We start from the raw sequence: 18804 nt of genomic DNA on the forward strand, positions 1-18804 counted from the left end.
GTAACTTTCTTTTTTAAGCAATATCAGGCATATTTATATTCATGTAATGAGCCTGAGTTGTGATTTTAAAAATCTGCTATTGGCCAAAATTATTTTAATAACAGATGAAATGTTGCAACCCACGCTTGTGGTAATTAGCAGTTGGATGCTAATTAGAGTTTGTTCTACTTTCTTGAGTTCCTTAAAAAGCATGTTTTTGTTTATAAAAATGCTTCATGTATTTTTATTTATTTTGATTAGCTGCTTTAATGAACAGTAAATAGATTGTTAAATCATTGTTACTCACATATTGGAGGTTAATCATGGATGCTGATAACCTTGTGTGCATTTTTGTCAGTCTTCTAGGCGTTACCAGACGATGTTACAAGAACGACAAAAGCTTCCAGCGTGGGAAAAGAAAGAAAACATTCTCACCTTGCTGAGCAAATATCAGGTCCTAGTTGTAAGTGGTATGACTGGGTAAGTGTATAATCTATACACAAACTTGACTAGAGGCTACATTCCACATCATGTCTACTGGATCAATAGGCCAGTACTGCCGTTTCATAATTCATCATAAACAAGGGAGAGAAGTCCAAAATCATATTCACAACAAAGGAGGGATACTTTTACTCAGATTAAGATTCTCACTTAGACTGTTCAGTTCTCCATCTCTTGTTTAGCTTAGTTGAAAAATAAATGTGACGAAAGAAAAAAGTCAGGCCAGTGTCTCTTTCTCTGTGTTTATGATTTACCAAGCCCACCATTTCTGGTTAAGACTAAACAGACCAAGAGACCAAGCTAAAAAATAAAAAGAAGAATATGACACCTATCTAATTGATAAGAGGTAAAATGCCAGCAATACAACTACTGTAGGATTAAATGAAAGATTAATTATACCATCACTACGTATTTCTGCTAATAATTCAAATTAGAATATAACTTTAGTAGTAATTACAGTTTAAAACTTCAATTACAAACACAATTAAATATAAAATTTAACATTTTTTAGAACATCCTAAAATACAAAAGTCTGGTTCAGTGTTCTGTAGCTATTGTCAGGATTGTGTAGAGCAGAATTCCCCAATCTTTCTGCCTTTGCAGACTGGTGGTGGCAGAGGGATGGTTCCGCGTGAGTGGCCAGCAAACATGCGCACGCAGGTCCATTTGCTTGCACAAGTGGGGATGTGCGCTCACCCACCACTTCTGCGGCCCAGTTCTGAATAGCTCAGTAGTGTACTGCAGCCTGGGAGTTGGGAACCCCTGGTGTAAAGGAACCTCATACTTTTTCAAGTGGGAAACCTCTTGTTTGTCTACTTTGTAGAAGCCTGGCAAAATGTGATCCCCAAAAAGTAGGTTCCATTTTGGCCGGACAAGAGAAATTTCTGCATATATCTTTTGGCTTCAAATTGTTATAGAATTTGTAACAGTCCCATCTTTTGTACAGTTCAAGTTGCAGTCCTCAGCAGAAAATCTTTCATGAGCCTTGAATTCAGTCTTTTCTTTTCCAAACGTCTGAATCAATATTAGTGAATAGGAAAAAATTAAATGTATTTTTATTTCAATGAATATGTATAACGATAAAGGAGAGGTTTGAAGTAAAAAAAACTTTATTTTTGCTTGGATTTTAATACCTTTATGTTTCATCAATTTATGCTCAGCCTGGAGAAGTAGACAATTCTTTAAAAGTAAAGATATTATCCATAAAATGCAGGTTGGAACACAATGATTTGTTATGGGCTGCTTGTGGGATGGGTGATTTTCTCACACACATTTTTCCCCCTGAAGATGTGGAAAGACCACGCAGATACCTCAGTTTATCTTGGAAGCCTCCCTTGAAGGTCCTCCTAATAAAGTAGCCAACATCCTTTGCACCCAACCTCGTAGGATTGCTGCCATTTCTGTTGCTGAACGTGTAGCCAAGGAAAGAACAGAAAAAGTTGGAATTACTGTTGGATACCAAATCCGGCTGGAAAGTGTCATGGTTTGTTTTTTTCCTTTACATTTGAAGAAGTGGTAATTCTGATCATGTGTTTTAATATAACTCTTTTTAAATGAGAGGAAATATAAACAAGTTTACCATTTTAATCTTCTCTATATATTCCTTATTAGATCTAAGGAAGGTACCAGTCATTCAAGCACATTTTGGCCAGTATGCTATATTATATTTTGTTGTGCACCTCCCTGAATCATAGGCAGCTATATAAATTAAATTAAATTAATTCCCACTGCTTTTTTGCCTATGTATGGACATTTTTTCCCTGTTTAAGTAAGGAAATACTTCTGAAACAGTACCGAACAGGTCCCAGGTTGCTTAGTTATATCTATATTAGACTTTGGTATTCAATATTTTTTATCAGCCAGAGTCCAGTTTGCAATACTGAAAGATCTTTTGCTTCATTATCATGAACAAGTTTTGCAGTGGGTTGAAATAAATAGAATAGAATTTAATGGGTGAAGTATAAAGTTTTACCAGTACATCTGAGTAGGAAAAATGTAAAACACAAGTACAGCAGAGGGAAACCTGGTTGCATCTGAGTGTTCTTTTCTACTACAAGATAAACGTGAGCCAGCATTGTGGTATCACTGCTGAAAAGGTAAATGTTATATTAGCATGAGTCCAAAGCATGGGAAATAAATGTTCCACTCAACTATGTTCTGGACCATCATTTGGTTTATAGGTATCACAGTTCAAAAATGGCATGACAAAATTGGGCAAATTCATGCAGGGCGACAAAGATGGTAAAGGGTCTGGAAACCAAGCTTTATGAGTTAGGTTCTAGAAAAGATAACTGAGGGGAGATACAATAGCAGTCATTAAATATTTGAAGGGATGTCTCACAGAAAAGTGAATAAACTAATTCTCTGTTGCCCCAGGGGGCAGAGTCAGAACAGTTGGGTTAAACAGGAAGGGAAGAGAACCTTCCTGACTGCCCATGATGTCAGCCGGTGGACACCCTGCCACACAAAGTGGTGAGTTCTCCTTTGCTAGAGGTCATCAAACATCCAATAATCAGTCAGATGTGTTTTGGTGGTTCTTGAATTGAGCAGAGGATTGGACTAGATCAGGGGTAGGCAACCTCAGCTCTTTTATGACTCATGGACTTCAACTCCCAGAATTCCTGAGTCAGCTGACTCAGGAATTTTGGGAGTTGAAGTCCATGAGTCATAAAAGAGCTGAGGTTGCCTACCCCTGGACTAGATAACCTCCAAGGTATATCCCAACTCTATAATTCTAAACAATTGGAAACAAAATAATCTGACAGAACAATGATTTTCTTGACCATTTTAACATTTTGTCTTTTTTATTCAAGTCTTCATCTACACGGCTATTGTACTGTACTACTGGAGTGCTTCTGAGAAGACTAGAAGGGGATAAGAATTTACAGGGAATAACTCATGTTATTATTGATGAAATACATGAGAGAACAGAAGAAAGGTAAGCAAGCCTTTAAAAGTAGGCAATTTTTCATTATTGTATTTTACATCCTTTCTCTAAATTTATTCTATTTGTATGCAAACGCTTCTGTTGAATTACCTTTCCATTTTTTATTTTAATGTTCCATTAAGTGAAGTCATCTTCAGTCCCAGAAGTCCAAAGGTTGTAAATTTGTATGTTTCCTTTCCCCCTATCTTTGTGGTATGCAGAAGGAAAAATTCATTCATTCATTCATTCATTCATTCATTCATTCATTCATTCATTCATTCGATTCGTTTGCCACCCATCTCACTTCACAGTGTGCACATTCTCTTCTAAACTGCACTGTTGACCAAGTTAGCAAAACAATTTAAGGATTATTCCTAGCTTCTTTAACAATTAATCAGGGTTCAAATCATGATTCCTAGCGTTTATATAATCATATAGCAGGCACTGGAGAAAATGAATAAAATAAACCAGTCTTCCAGCTGCATAGAAAACTGAGAAAAGTGAGTGTATGGCAAAAGTAGCATTTAAAATTGGGGTTTTGCACCATGATCATTTAGCTTTGAGTTCACATGAGCTCACTATTACATACTAATAATGTACTATTTATGAATACTGGATTACTACATTATGCCAATCAACTTCTAGATTGGAATTACTAAAATTTGGTTCAAAGATGTGAGGCTATTCTTTGAACAAAAAAAAACACACCCTGACCTGCTATCTTTCTCCTACACTCTTAATTGACTGCTGTAAGAAGCTACTTTCCAAAAAGCAGTGCAAGTAGAAAAACAAAAATAGAAAGACTAAATCATATTTGGATGCTTCACATAAATAGTATTTTTTGCAAACTTTATTCCTAAACATTTTACTTGTTTGGTAACTCTGACTTCTTGTTTCAGGTGTGGCATAATTTTTGTTTGCTTTTTCATACGCTTAAAATTTAATTTTCAGTGATGAGGTCAAATTATTCTTCTCCTCCTCCAGAATAACTGAAGAGGTATATTGTTTGTATTTCAGTTTCTGCCATAATATGTAACATATTTACAGCTTTGGAGCTAGAACATTAAAAACTAAGTAGTGAGTCGACACCCAAGAATCACTTCCAATACTGAAAGAGGTTGAAATGTTGGAAGAATTTTAATTTCCCCTTGTTTTTCCCCCAGTGACTTCTTGTTATTGATTATGAAGGATTTAATGTTACAAAGACCAGACCTGCGAGTTATACTAATGAGTGCTACTCTGAATACAGACGTCTTTTCTCAGTATTTTAATTCCTGCCCTATTGTCAATATACAAGGTGAAAACAGCTTCTTTTACTATTAATTCCTTTCCTGTTTTAACCTTCTGATGATTTTACAGCAAATGTCTCCATTATAAGTTTCTATATATTTACATCACACTTTTCCGATAGTAAAATATTTGAACTGAGGAAACTATACAAGTCTTAAGACTCTAAAAGGCATAGTAGGCATGCTGCTAAACCAGTCTGTATTGTTTTATTTTTTATTTTATTTATTTTAATCCCATTTATATCCCGCCCTTCTCCGAAGACTCAGGGCGGCTTACAATTTAAGCACAAACCAATGTGCTTAGCAATAGCCTTCATTCTATATATATGCCTGCTTATTAGGGCTTTCCCCCCCCCCAAGCGGCATTATTACAAAGTCAGCTTATTGCCCCCAACAGTCTGGGTCCTCATTTTACCTACCTCGGAAGGATGGAAGGCTGAGTCAACCTTGAGCCTGGTGGGATGCGAACCTGCACTAATTGCAGGCAGCTGGTGTTACTTAAGGAGGCATTAGCCCACTGCTCCACCAAGGCTCTTTTGAGCATGATCCGGTGCTAAGAAGCATCACTTACAAAGCATATAATTGCAAACGACTTGCCTGCTGTTATTTCCAACTTACTTACTTGCAGCACATACACACAACCAGTTTGGTGCAATGATTAAGGCATCGGACTAGAAACCAGGAGACTGTGAGTTCAGGTCCCACGTTAGCTGCAAAGACAGCTGGGTGACCTTGGCTAGTCGCGTTCTCTCAACCTGAGGAAGGAGGAAGTTGCAAATCACATCTGAAAAGGTTGCCAAGAAAACAGCAGGGACTTACCCAGGCAGTTTCTGAAAATCAGAGACAATTGAATGGAAGGGGGGGATTACTTCAACTGAAGTAATCCTTCAAAAGGTGCACATCCTTCAAAAGAATATGTTTCCAGATCTTTGCAGTCACTCGGAAGCAAGTTACAAGTTTGAGATTATACTATAAAATGTTACTGACTGCTGAACACATAGATTTTGCATTCTTGCTTTCAGTTCTGGTACCTATCAACTGCAAAAGTGATGGATTTCTTATATATCGTAAGTCATCTTAACTAAAGTCATTCTCAGGATGTTTATACAGAAAACTAAAAATCAGACCAAGCATCCTTATATACTGATGCTTTTAATAAAAGCCTATACCAAGTAGTGGCATTCCGTTGATTAAAACATGCTGCTAAAATACTCTAAATTTGTTTTCTTTCTAAATTCAGAGAGGCATGGTTGTTGAAGTAAAAAATGAATTAGCGGGGAACATGCTGAAACATAATTATAGAATAATATTTAATACTCGTATATTTTCAAATGCATTTTGTTCATATTCCTTGGATATAGCCTTATCACTCGCACATGGATTTCTGTGACCTAAAATGTTAGAAATACGCTAACATTTATGACCTTAAAGTCATTTAAATATGGCCAATTAAACCAAAAATATGACTTTTAAACCAAAATATGACTTTATTTTTTCTGAAATTAGCACCCAATTATTTAAAATCTGCTTACACACATGCACATCCCTCCCTCTCACATATCCCTGAGTAGGGGAGCAAATAAGAAAAAGAAAACAAAACAGGCAAATTCTCACCTTTTTTCAAGTCTCATACACACACACACACACACACACAAACACCTCTCCTTGAGTTGGGGAGTGAGTAAGAAAAAAACAGGCAATTCTCACTTTCTTTGGTGGCTCAAACTTGCGCTGTTATCAGGAGATTTGCCAGTAACCAAAATATGTGTTACAAAATTAAGCAGAAAGATGTCATAACACCTTTAAAAAGCCAAAATATGATTTTTCAGGCAAAATAGAAAGCATCTACTAAAACCTGTTTTAACTTACTCATAAATTCAAATAAAGGTTCCAGGAAAAAAATAGGACATGTTATGTTATACATTATGACAACTGTACATTCTCTGTTTATTTATTATTTTATTTTCCAACCACAATGTCCTTTTTCATTTTCTTCTTTTTTGCTTTTATGTAGTAGTTTGTTCCTTAAATGGACTAAAATAATACTTGATTAAAAAAGATTTTTATTTGATTACCATATCGCAATGAGGTTCAGGCTATAACTACACAAAAGTGCTCCAAATTTGTTGGAATAAAACTTCCAATTCTTTGCTCTGTTTTGCACATATTTTGGGTCTATTTCGCTAAAACTATTTTTGCTAAAACTATTTATAATTGTTTACATCTCTAGGAAGGACATTCCCTGTTGAGCAGTTTTTTCTAGAAGATGCAATTGCAATGACTGGGTAAGAAGTTTCAAAAACAAACCTAGCACCAGCAATTCTGTTTTATGTAATATAAATTTCTTTTCAGACTGAAAATTCAGACTGTTTGTTGGATCATCCTTGTGGAATAACACAGTTAAACCTCAGCTAATGTAGAAAACACTACTGGACTATATCAAATAGGATTTTAAATTAGACTTGTAAGAAAAAAATAATGCCAAGTATTACTAAAATCTTAATATATTGCAAGAATCAGACTGATGTACTTTTTATCATTAAGAATATAAAGACTAGGGAAACATAGTACAGTATGTTTATGTTGAGGTCCTTTCATTCGTTTTGTAACTTGAGCTCTAGTATGGATTAGATGAGCATTAATGTGCATGACACCAAGACGTTTTAGAGAAAAGTAGGAAGCATGAAATGGAGTGCAATCTCAGATCAATCACTGGATTAAAAAGGGCTGTAAGTTTCTGCCAACCACAAAGGAAGTCTACAAGTAATCCTCGACGTACAACCATTCATTTAGTGAGTGTTCAAAGTTACAACAGCACTGAAAAATGTGACTTGTGACCAGTTTTCACATTTACAACCCTTCCAGTATCCCCATGGTCACATGATCAAAATTCAGGCACGTGGTAACTATGTATGCATTTATGACAGTTGCAGTGTGAAAGAGGAAAGCTATATTTGCTTAACAACCACATGATTCACTTAACAATTTCAGTGATTCGCCTAAGAACTGTGGCAAAAAATGTCAGAAAATGGGGCAAAACTCACTTAGCAATTGCATTACTTAGCAATGGAAATTTTGGGCTCATTTGGGGACATAAGTCGAGGACTGCCTGTATTTGTCCAGTCCATTTTCCCAAAATCCAATTTAAAAAAGTAGTCATTGCAGAATTGGAAAATATGATAAAATGTATATATTATATATTTTTATTTTCTGAGGTTTTCGCGGGTGTTTGTATGTAGATCTTTGGTCATTCGGGTTTTTTCCCACGTAGAATTGGAGGTATCAGGGCAATGTTTCGACGAAATTTCATCCGTCATCCTCAGGCTGGTGACTTCAGCTTTGTTCTTCTGGGAGAAGTGTGTGATAGTGGCTGTTTTTTCTTCTTTTTTAAACTGCCAGAGGGGGTGTGTTCTGTGGGTGGAGGCTTGGCTGTGTTCTGATGGGGTGGAGGTGTGCTCTGATTGGGTGGGGGCTTAGCTGTGTTCTGATTGGGTGGGAGTGTGTTTTGAATGGGGGCTGTGTTCTGATTGGGTGGGGATGTGTTTTGAGTGGATGGGCTCGTCTCAGCTGCCAGCCTTAGACCTGAACTGGTGGGTTGTGCTGCTTTTGTTCGGCTCCGTGTTTGTGGTGGTGCCATGTTTTTATAGTGGGTGTCAGTTTGCTTATTGTGTGGTTTGGAGGGGTTTAAAGTGGCTAATGTTGCAGCTGTAGTTAGGTTTCTGTTTTGTGGTTGTGTGTCGTTATCATTGTGGGTTCGGATTTGCTTTTTGAATGGTTGTGTGGTGGTGATGTCATGTGATGTTATCATGAGTTTGGGTCTGGTATCATTCTTGGTGGTTGGGACTTGTCTGTCAATCAAGGCGGGTTTCCAAATGGCTGGTAGGCAAGAGGTATCATCTCGTTTGTTCATGCTGTGGGGGCGTTTTTCTATCTCGATGGCTTCTCTGATTATTCTGTTGTTAAAATGTTCAATTTTGGCGATAGTTCTGGTTTTTTTACAATCAATTTTGTGTCCCGTGGCTTTAAAGTGTTGGAACAGGGCTGAAGTTTGTTCTCCCTTTCTGAGTGAGTTCCTGTGCTCTTCAATGCGTGCACTTATTCTTCTGTTGGTCTGTCCCAGGGGTCGGCAACCTGAAAAATGAAAAGAGCCACTGGGAACCGGTTCCATCACACATAAAAAAAGTGGGAGCCGCGTGCGTGCGTCCATGCACGCGCATGCGCAAAAAACGTTTTGCGCATGCGCAAAACAGTTTTTTCTTGCGGACGCGCGCGGTTGCCATTTTTTTATGTGTGATGGAACCGGTTCCCGGTTGCGCGACGGCGACAGCCCATCTGCAAAGCTGCCGAGGAAGGAGAAGCGGGATACTGGTTGGGTGGGGGAGCAGCAAAAGTGGGGGGGGAGAGAGAAAGAAACGGCTCCGCCTTTGGTTCCCCCTCCTAAAGCACAGGGGCGCTAGAGAAAGTTTGGAGTTGGGTAAGGAAGCGCAAAATTCAGGAAGGAAAGCGGGGCGGCAGGCGAACGGGAGAACCGGGAGCATGGGGGGGGCGGAGGGGAGCGATTACTGTCTCGCTACTAAAACGAGGGCCGGCCACTCCGCTGGGGCGAGCGTGCCTGTCCTGCTCCCTTTCTCTTCCAAGCGGCACTGCTCAGCGGAGACGGCGACGATGACCTCGGAGTCACAGCCTAGGAATGCTAAGAATGCGGGGTGGCCGCCGGCAGTGGAAGGCAGGAAACATCGGGGCTTGAGATCTCGCTTTCCCCCCCTCTTCCTCCCTCTCTCGTGCTTTACATACACACACACACACACACACACACACACACACACAAAAGCACAGAGAGTTCCCCTTCCCCCTTGTACAGGAATGAAAGGCCCCCCGAAGGAAGCCCGGCCTCTTCACCGCACCGATCCGCTGAGGAGGTTCTTTCAAGCGGGAGACGGGCAGAGCAAGATAGCCGAAGAAGAGACTCCTCAGACGGTGCCGTCTTTTTCTTCCCCTCCAGCTGCTGACTCTGAGCCCCAGCTCGCGGGTCTGCCTGGCGGCTTTGCGCGAAGCTTGCCGGGGTCGTTTTGAGATTTACACGTGTCGTTCTCGGGGGGAAAGGGGTACCTGACCTATTCCCCCCCCCCCGTTGAACGAGCCAGGGGAGGGCAAGAGCCTCTGCGGGCAGGGAGGGAGGAGCGGCAAGAAAGGGACGTTTGGGGTCTCTCGCCAAGGGGTGTAAGCCGAGGAACCCCGAAAATCGGTTTGAGTAGAAAAGGAGGAGCTTTGGCAGGGAGGGAAGTGAGGTTGGAAAAGCAGGCCGGGCGAAGGAAGGGAGCGGAGGCGGCAGCTTTGCAGACGGGCCGCGGCAGCTTTCCCAAGAAGCGGCGCCGCTGCCCGTTCGCGCGGAGGTACGCGTGCACCTCTCCAAAGGTTTGGGGAAGTGCGCGCGCACCTACGGTCGTTCGGAAAGCTGCACGCGTACCTCTCGGAATGGGCAGCGGCGCCACTTGTTGGGAAAGCTGCCGCGGCCCGTCTGCACAACTGCCGCTTTTGGCAGCCTGCAAACGTGCCGCGGCAGCTTTCTCAAAGAGCGGCGCCGCTGCCCGTTCGCGCAGAGGTACGCACGCACCTCTCCAAAGGTTTGGGGAGGTGCGCGCGCACCTCCACCCGTTTGGAGAGGTGCGCACGCACCTCTCCAAACGGGCAGTGCCACTCTCCATTTGGAGAGGTGCGCGCGCACCACTGCCCGTTCGAAGAGGTGCGTGCGCACCGGGCGGCTGGGAGCCGCAGGATTATGTCTTTGGGGTTTCTTAGGATGGTGGATATTTTTCTGTCTGTGCAGAATGCTGTTTTGATGTTGTGTTTTTGGAGGATCTTGCTGATTCTGTCTGTGGTCCCTTTTAAGTATGGGAGGAGGGCTTTGCCATTTTCTTGTTCTCTGTCTTGGATTTTTGTGGGTGTCTCTCTTCGGATTAAGTTGGTAATCATGTTTCTTTGGAATCCGTTAGCTGTTAGTACATTAGAGAGAGTGTGTAGTTCGGTTTTTAGGTGTTGTTCGTCAGCTAGGTGTTTTGTTCTGGAGATGAGTGTCTTGGCTACGGAGTTGATCTGTGCTGGGTGGTGGTGTGAGAGTACGTTCAGGTAGCGCTTTGTGTGTGTTTTTTTTATGGTAGATAGTGTGTCCTAGGGAGCCGTTGGATTTCTTGTAGACTAAGACATCAAGGAAGGGAAGTTGTTAGCTTCTGTTTCCATGGTGAATTGTATTTTGGGGTGTAGGCTGTTGAGGTGTGTGAGGAAGTCATCCAGTTTTTCTTTGCCGTGTGGCCAGATTACGAAGGTGTCATCTACGTATCTGAGCCAGAGTTTGGGTTTGTGGTTGGATTTTTCTAGAGCGAGGGTTTCAAAGTGTTCCATGTAGAGGTTTGCGATGACAGGTGAAAGGGGTGATCCCATGGGTGCTCCTTCCATTTGTTTGTATCTTTGTCCATTGTAGATGAAGTATGTGTTTGATAGGCAGTGGTTGGTCAGATCTAGGATGTGTTTTGCGGGGTTGTATTTATTTAGGATAGCTGTCAAGGCTTCTTTGATTGGCACTTGGGTGAAGAGGGATACGACATCGAAGCTCACAAGTAGGTCACAGGGCTGTAAGTTTAGTTTACTTATGATCTCTATGAATTGGAATGAGTTTTGTATGTGTGAGCTGATGGAATTTGCGTAAGGCTGTAGTTGTTTGGCAAGAAATTTGGCTAGATTTTGTAGAGGTGAGCCTATGGAGCTGACTATGGGTCTGAGTGGGGTTCCTTCTTTGTGTATCTTGGGGAGACCATAGAGCTTGGGACATCTGGATGATTTTTCTCTGGGAATGATTGTTTGCTGGATCTCTTCACTGATGGGGGTGTCTTTTATTTTGGATTTTGTGGTTTTTTCCAGGTAGGTGGTGGGATCTGTCTTGAGGAGTTTGTATGTGGAGTCTCGGAGTAGGTTGGATAATTTGGTATGGTAGTCAGATGAGTTCATTACCACCGTGGCGTTGCCTTTGTCTGCTGGCAGAATGATTATGCTGGTGTCTTTTTTTATGTTAAGTAGTGCTGTCTGTTCCTCTTTGGGTAAGTTGCTTTTGGGTGGTTTGCTGGTGCAGAGGATGTTGGTAACTTCGAGTCTGATTTTGTTGGCGTCGTCAGGATTAATTTTGGTCAGGCTGGATTTGACTCCGCATATAATGGTTTCCATGGGGATGTGTTTGGGAGCGACTGCAAAATTAAATCCTTTAGACAGGACGTTGGTTTCGGCTTTGGTGAGAATCCTATCTGAGATATTGTGCACAGTTTGTTTCATGTGTTGCTGTGAGAGGGGAGGGGTTTGTTTCTGGCGTTCTTTTAGTCTTCGGAGTTTATTGGTGTGTGTGTCTGTTTTGTAGGCAGTCTCTGTTTCAGCTCTATACATATTTTTAGTATGTATAACTTTTTGTAGGTAAACCTCAAGTTACAACTGTAATGGAGCCTGATCACTATGGTCTTAACTATTTTATGACCTGTTTTGTGGAAGTTGTTAAGCAAAACCATGATTTGCCATAGACTGGTTTTGCCAAAATAAATGCTGAGTTTGGCAAAACCATCATAAAACACGATCATGTGACTGGCGGGGCAACCCTCAGAACTTCAAGTCCAGGTTGTAAGGATCCTCATGTAGGGATGCTGGAACTCTGAACAGTTTTAAGTCAATTAGTATATGTATTGGTGATAATCTTTCACCCATTACAACCTACGTTTTGACATACTTTAATGGAGGAATTACTATTTTCTAAATTAGATATTCAGACTGTTAGCAATAATGACAGAAATTCAGGTTTGTTTGTTTCTAGACTGATGTTTACAAATATCTCTTAATTTTTTTCTTGCCAACCCGATCCAAAATAAAATGAAGACTGGTTTACATCGGTTTAGATCAGTGGCTGTTATTGCTGATGAGCAGATTAAAAGAGCAAGCTTTAAGTTATAGCTGTATTGACTCTCCGAGTAAATCCTAAGTAAAATAGTACACTTTTTTGAAACAGGTAGCGTATATCTTGGATTATACTATGAGGCTGCAATTCCTACAGAGAACTGCACTTAGTGATAATTAACTCAACAGAACAACTGTTGGAACGACTAGAGTGAAAATTAGATAGAAGCTAGATGGTATTTGTGTATTTATGTTTTTATCTGGGGGTTGATGTGGGCATTGTTACTATTTGTGATTTGAATTGGTTTTAATCTAACCATGGATATCTTAATCCTTGTTTATATATATATATATATATTATAAGACACCAAGAGTTGTTTTCATTCTAGTGGGAAAGAGAGAGAGGATAGATAGATAGATAGATAGATAGATAGATAGATAGATAGATAGATAGATGATAGATAGATAGATAGATAGATAGATAGATAGATAGATAGATAGATACTATACTTCTTGATAAATAACTCTGAATTGCCATATAATTTCTTTGTATCAGAAAGAAAAGTCAGGCATACAAATTGAGCACAGGAAAGGGAAGGTCTTTTAAAAATGTTGATATTTTTAACTGAAGTTATATAAATTGGTATCAGTTTTCTGAATTTAATTTTATTCATGAATCTGTGTAATGTAAATAAAACATGTCAAATGTAATGAAAAACTCAAGTTATACATAATACATTTGACAAAGTAACAAAACACTCTTATAACTGGAAAGAGTACTGAGTACTGCATTTATCTGAATAATTTTTCTTGAAAATGGGTTATTTTCTCTACTAAATTTCCTGATCATCACAACATCTCCAGTTCTTTTACATTTTTGATTGCACACCTAATGGATCACCTTGAGTTCTGTGTTTGGTTTGGGAGAGGATAAAGGCCTGGCATACACTGCTAGACTCACTGCCCAGCCTGGTCTTGAGCTGAGCTCTGAGAGATACTGTGGGCAACCAAAAAAATGTGTCAGAGTCCACACACCAAAAGATCTCAAGTAACTCTGGCAAGCTTTGCCAAGTGCAATGAAAGTCTGTTTCAATGATCCATTTGATACCCATAATGTTTTCTTTATAGATGTTAAAATTTTGTTTGTAAAGGTACAGTGCTCTTTATCAAATTCCAAATGTTATTTGTGCAATAGGGTTGCAAAATATATACACAGCCCTACTCAAAATACTTCCTGGCCAATAGTCTAGTTTATCTTACTTTCCCCGAAAATAAGACTCACCCAGAAAATAAGCCCTAGCCTGTTTTTTTTGGCATGCACCTAATATAAGCCCTATCACAAAAATAATTCCTAGTTAAGAGCCCACCCACTCCGTCCCACAGTCTGGATGCTCTCTGCAGCAATGGGGCAGGAGAGAGTGCGTTGCACCAGTGTCTCCACCATCAAGTGGGGCGCCCAAACACTTTTCGCTCAGAGGGAGACTGAAAGCTTAGTCTGCTTGTGATTCGCTACATTTCCAAGTGCCCCATTTGCAGGCAGATGAAGCTTCCAGTCTCTGTCATTTTTCCATCTGGGCAAAAAGTGGTTGGGCTCTCCATAGGCACCCAAACACTTTTTACCCGGACAGAAAAATGATGGAGACTGGAAGCTTCATCTGCTTGCAAAAGGAAAGAGTGTGGTAGGTGGAGGCAGGCGACAAGGGAGGCTTCCCCCGCCTGTCCACACTGCTCTCCTCCTAGCCTGAAGGCGCGTTCTGCCGGCACTGCCCTCACCTCCTGAGCCTCTGCCCTGGGAAGCTATGTAAGCTGTTGCAGTCGTGGGCAAGCAGACAGTGGGAGGGAACAGGCGGGAGGCCGCAAAAGTTGGGCAGCCCCGAAAATAAGCCCTTTTGGTCCAAAAAAATTTAATAAAAATAAGATCTGGTCTTAATTTTCGGGGAAACACGGGTAATTACACGGCACCATTCATAAAGTAAAACTGTTAACTGTTTGAAAAGCAAGGATAACTGCTTGCTTTTTTCCCCCATGACCTCTCTCGGCATGCATTCAGGTATGTTTTGGAGGACGGCAGTCCGTATATGTGCAGAGCAAAACAAACTGTACACAAGACAGGAAGACACACGCGGACTGCTGCAGAAGAAGTGGAAGAGGGTCTGAAGCACGCTGGCTTGGTGAAAACTACAGTCCAGAATTCAGTCCCAGACCAAATGCTGACTTTCCAACAATTGCTGATACGTTACAAAGGTATCTCTCTGATGAACATGGTACACCCATTGGTTTCCAGACACTCTTTGTGTATAAAAAATATTTGGTTTATTACCTGAAAGTTGTATTCAAAAACAGTTAAGTAAAAATTGTAAGACTAAAGCCTCTTGGATATCTATCTATACTAGGTTTTATTTGTGCCAAACTTTTAAAGTTCTTTTTGGAATTTTCAACAGAGAGATTCCAAATCCTGGACATTATCTTTCGTAAAATAAGAATTGACATGTGAATTTCAACTATGCAAGTAGAAATACCGAATAATAGTTAAAATAATTTCCTTGGTATATGATTGATGGTAAGCCATTGGAAAATGTGTCCATCTTAACTTATTTTTTTCAATACTTTCTGGGAAGCAAGCAAAATTCAAATTTTAAATTCAGTAAATTCATGCTCACACAATGGATAGAGAGGACATGGTACTGAATAAAATTTGTACTAGGGATAAATAGGTGAGTGAAGAAGTAATCTGCTATAAGGGTTATTAGAACTCTGCATATCTAGCTCAACAGAGTGATTCAAGTTAACCATTAGTAATAAACGTACTGTATGTATAAATGGAAATTCAAGATTTTATTTATTTTACTTGCCATGATTTGTACTCTAATACCCTAACTGAACTAACACCAAAAAATGATGTACTTATCATCATGAGAGATTGGAATGCTAAAGTAGGAAGCCAAAAGATAACCGGAATAACAGGCAAGTTTCGCCTTGGAGAACAAAATGAAGCAGGGCACAGGCTGATAGAATTTTGTCAAGAGAATACGATGGTCATAGCAAACACTTTTTTCCAACAACCCAAGAGACGGCTCTACACATGGACATCACCAGACGGTCAACACAGAAATCAGATTGACTATGTGCTCTGCAGCCAAAGATGGAGAAGCTCTATACAGTCAGTAAAAACGACCATGAGCTGACTGTGGCTCAGACCATGAGCTTCTCATTGCAAAGTTTAGGCTTAAACTGAAGAAAGTAGGGAAAAGCACTAGGCCACTCAGGTATGAATTAAATTATATCCCTGTTGAATATACAGTAGAGGTGACAAATAGATTTAAGGAATTATATCTGATGGACAGAGTGCCTAAAGAACTATGTACTGAGGTTCGCAACATTGTACAAGAGGTACCAACTAAAACCATCCCAAAGAAAAAGAAATGCAAGAAAGCAAAATGGCTGTCTGAGGAGGCTTTGTAAATAACTGAGGAAAGGAGGGAAGTGAAAGGCAAGGGAGAAAAAGATACGCCCAGTTGAATGCAGAATTCCAGAGAATAGCTAGAAGAGATAAGAATGCCTTCTTAAATGAACAGTGCAAAGAAATAGAAGAAAACAATAGAATAGGGAGGACCAGAGATCTCTTCAAGAAAATTGGAGAGATGAAGGGAACGTTTCATGAAAAAATGGGCATGATAAAGGACCAAAATGGCAGGGACCTAACAGAGGCAGAAGAGATTAGGAAGAGGTGGCAAAATTACACAGAACTATACAAGAACGAGCTTAATGTCCCTGATAACCACAATGAGGTAGTCACTGACCTTGAGCCAGACATCCTAAAACGTGAAGTGGGCCTTAGAAAAACTGAGCAACAACAAAGCTAGTGGAGGTGACATTATTCTAACTGAGCTATTCAAAATCTTAAAATATGATGCAGTAAAAGTGCTATACTCAATTTATCAGCAAATTTGGAAAACTCAACAGTGGCCACAGGATTGGATAAGATCAGTTTACATTCCAATTCCAAAGAAAGGCAGTGCCAAAGAATGTTCAAACTATTGCACCATTGCACTCATTTCTCATGCTAGTAAAGTTATGCTTCAAATCCTACAAGCTAGACTCCAGCAGTATGTGGATCGAGAACTACCAGAAGTACAGGCAGGATTTTGAAGAGGCAGAGGAACTAGAGATCAAATTGCCAACATACGCTGGATCATGGAGAAAGCTAGAGAGTTCCAGAAAAACATCTACTTCTGCTTCATTGACTATGCTAAAGCCTTTGATTGTGTGGATCACAACAAACTGTGGCAAGTTCTTAAAGTGATGGGAGTACCAGACCATCTCATTTGTCTCTTGAGAAACCTATATGCGGGTCAAGAAGCAACAGTGAGAACTGGACACGGAACCACTGATTGGTTCAAAATTGGGAAAGGAGTCCGGCAAGGCTGTATACTGTCACCCTGCCTATTATGCAGAGCACATCATGAGAAAGGCAGGGCTAGATGAATCAAAAGTTGGAATTAAGATTGCCGGAAGAAATATCAACAACCTAAGATATGCAGATGATACCACTCTAATGGCAGAAAGTGAAGAAGAACTAAAGAGCCTCTTGTTGCGGGTGAAGAAGGAGAGTGCAAAAGTTGGGTTGAAACTTAACATTAAGAAAACCAAGATCATGGCATCCGGCCCTCTCAATTCCTGGCAAATAGATGGGGAAGAAACGGAGGTAGTGACAGATTTTATTTTCCTGGGCTCCAAGATCACTGCAGATGGGGACTGCAGCCAAGAAATTAAAAGACGCTTGTTCCTGGGGAGGAAAGCAATGGCAAATCTAGACAGCACACTAAAAAGCAGAGACATCACCCTGTCAACAAAAGTGCGTATAGTCAAGGCTATGGTCTTCCCAGTTGCAATGTATGGCAGTGAAAGTTGGACCATAAGAAAGACTGAGCGCCAAAGAATTGAAGCCTTTGAACTATGGTGCTGGGGAAGACTCCTGCGAGTCCCTTGGACTGCAAGGCGATCGAACCGGTCAGTCCTAGAGGAGATCAACCCTGACTGCTCTTTAGAAGGCCAGATCCTGAAGTTGAAACTCAAATACTTTGGCCACCTAATGAGAAGGAAGGACTCACTGGAGAAGAGCCTAATGCTGGAAAAGATTGAGGGCAATAGAAGAAGGGGACGACAGAGAATGAGGTGGCTGGATGGAGTCACTGAAGCAGTAGGCGTGAGGTTAAATGGACTCTAGAAGATGGTAGAGGACAGGAAAGCCTGGAGGAACGTTGTCCATGGGGTCGCGATGGGTCGGACACGACCTCGCAGCTAACATCAACAACACCCTAACTGAAATGGCTGTCATGTAAGATTTCAGGACAATACAAAGGTTCTGTGAAGGAGAAATGTTTATTTTTGAAAGGTTGAAAATGTATGTAACATTTTAAAAGTGTCAAAGAAAGTTTTGTCAATTTTAATATATCTTGGTAGTTTGCATTTTTACTAACTAAATTAACTTTACTACATTTTACTGCTGAGATTATTTCTCTGCTTATGCATATTTCTTTTTTTGTAGGTGTTAGTAAATCAGTAATAAAAACCATGGCAAACATGGATTTAGACAAAGTAAATCTTGAATTAATTGAAGCCTTGCTTGAATGGATTGTCAGTGGCAAACATTTATATCCACCAGGTAACCCAGTTTATCAGCTGTGATCTGTTTTACAAATTGATTAAACTGAATAATTCCAGCATGTACAATTTCATAAAAATAAGCCATTCTTACTATTGTGATGAGGAATTACATTTTTAAAGAGGCATTGCATTCAGACAACAATTTAAAGAAACAAGACTATTTTTACTTGTTCCTTCCTTTTCCCCTTCTTTCTCATATACAATTTAATTATCTTTTTGTTTCCCAGGTTCCTTCTTCAAAAGTACTAATAAAATGTTTAAATAATTGTGTTTTGTTTAAAATAAATTATTAAAGGTTGTACACAAGAAAATAAGGGAGTGAAAGAGAGTAATTGTAAAAGCAAAATATCTTTTCAATAAACTAAAATATTAGCTGCAGGATCATCTGAGTTTAAATAAGTCGCGTGAACAAAATTCAGGCACTTGGCAAAAAGTATATTTCTACAACAGTTCCAGTATCCTGCGGACATGTGGTCATCCTTGTGACCTTCCCAAAGGGCTACCAACAAGCAAAGT

General features: G+C 40.2%; 1 protein-coding gene across 2 annotated transcripts in view; it reads left to right on the top strand.

The window, feature by feature from the left end:
* The window catches only part of DHX57 (DExH-box helicase 57), a 43190-nt gene that overhangs the window by 7744 nt on the left and 16642 nt on the right, over positions 1 to 18804 (top strand). For both annotated transcript variants that reach the window (XM_081345087.1, XM_081345086.1), the window contains 7 exons: positions 338 to 459; positions 1768 to 1963; positions 3294 to 3418; positions 4570 to 4703; positions 6926 to 6980; positions 14672 to 14865; positions 18170 to 18286. In XM_081345087.1, coding sequence (XP_081201213.1) covers positions 338 to 459; positions 1768 to 1963; positions 3294 to 3418; positions 4570 to 4703; positions 6926 to 6980; positions 14672 to 14865; positions 18170 to 18286 — 943 coding nt within the window. The remainder of the gene's footprint in view (positions 1 to 337; positions 460 to 1767; positions 1964 to 3293; positions 3419 to 4569; positions 4704 to 6925; positions 6981 to 14671; positions 14866 to 18169; positions 18287 to 18804) is intronic.

This window comes from Vipera berus (genome assembly GCF_964194415.1).
Source record: "Vipera berus genome assembly, chromosome: 1".
Taxonomy (NCBI): Eukaryota; Metazoa; Chordata; class Lepidosauria; order Squamata; family Viperidae; genus Vipera; species Vipera berus.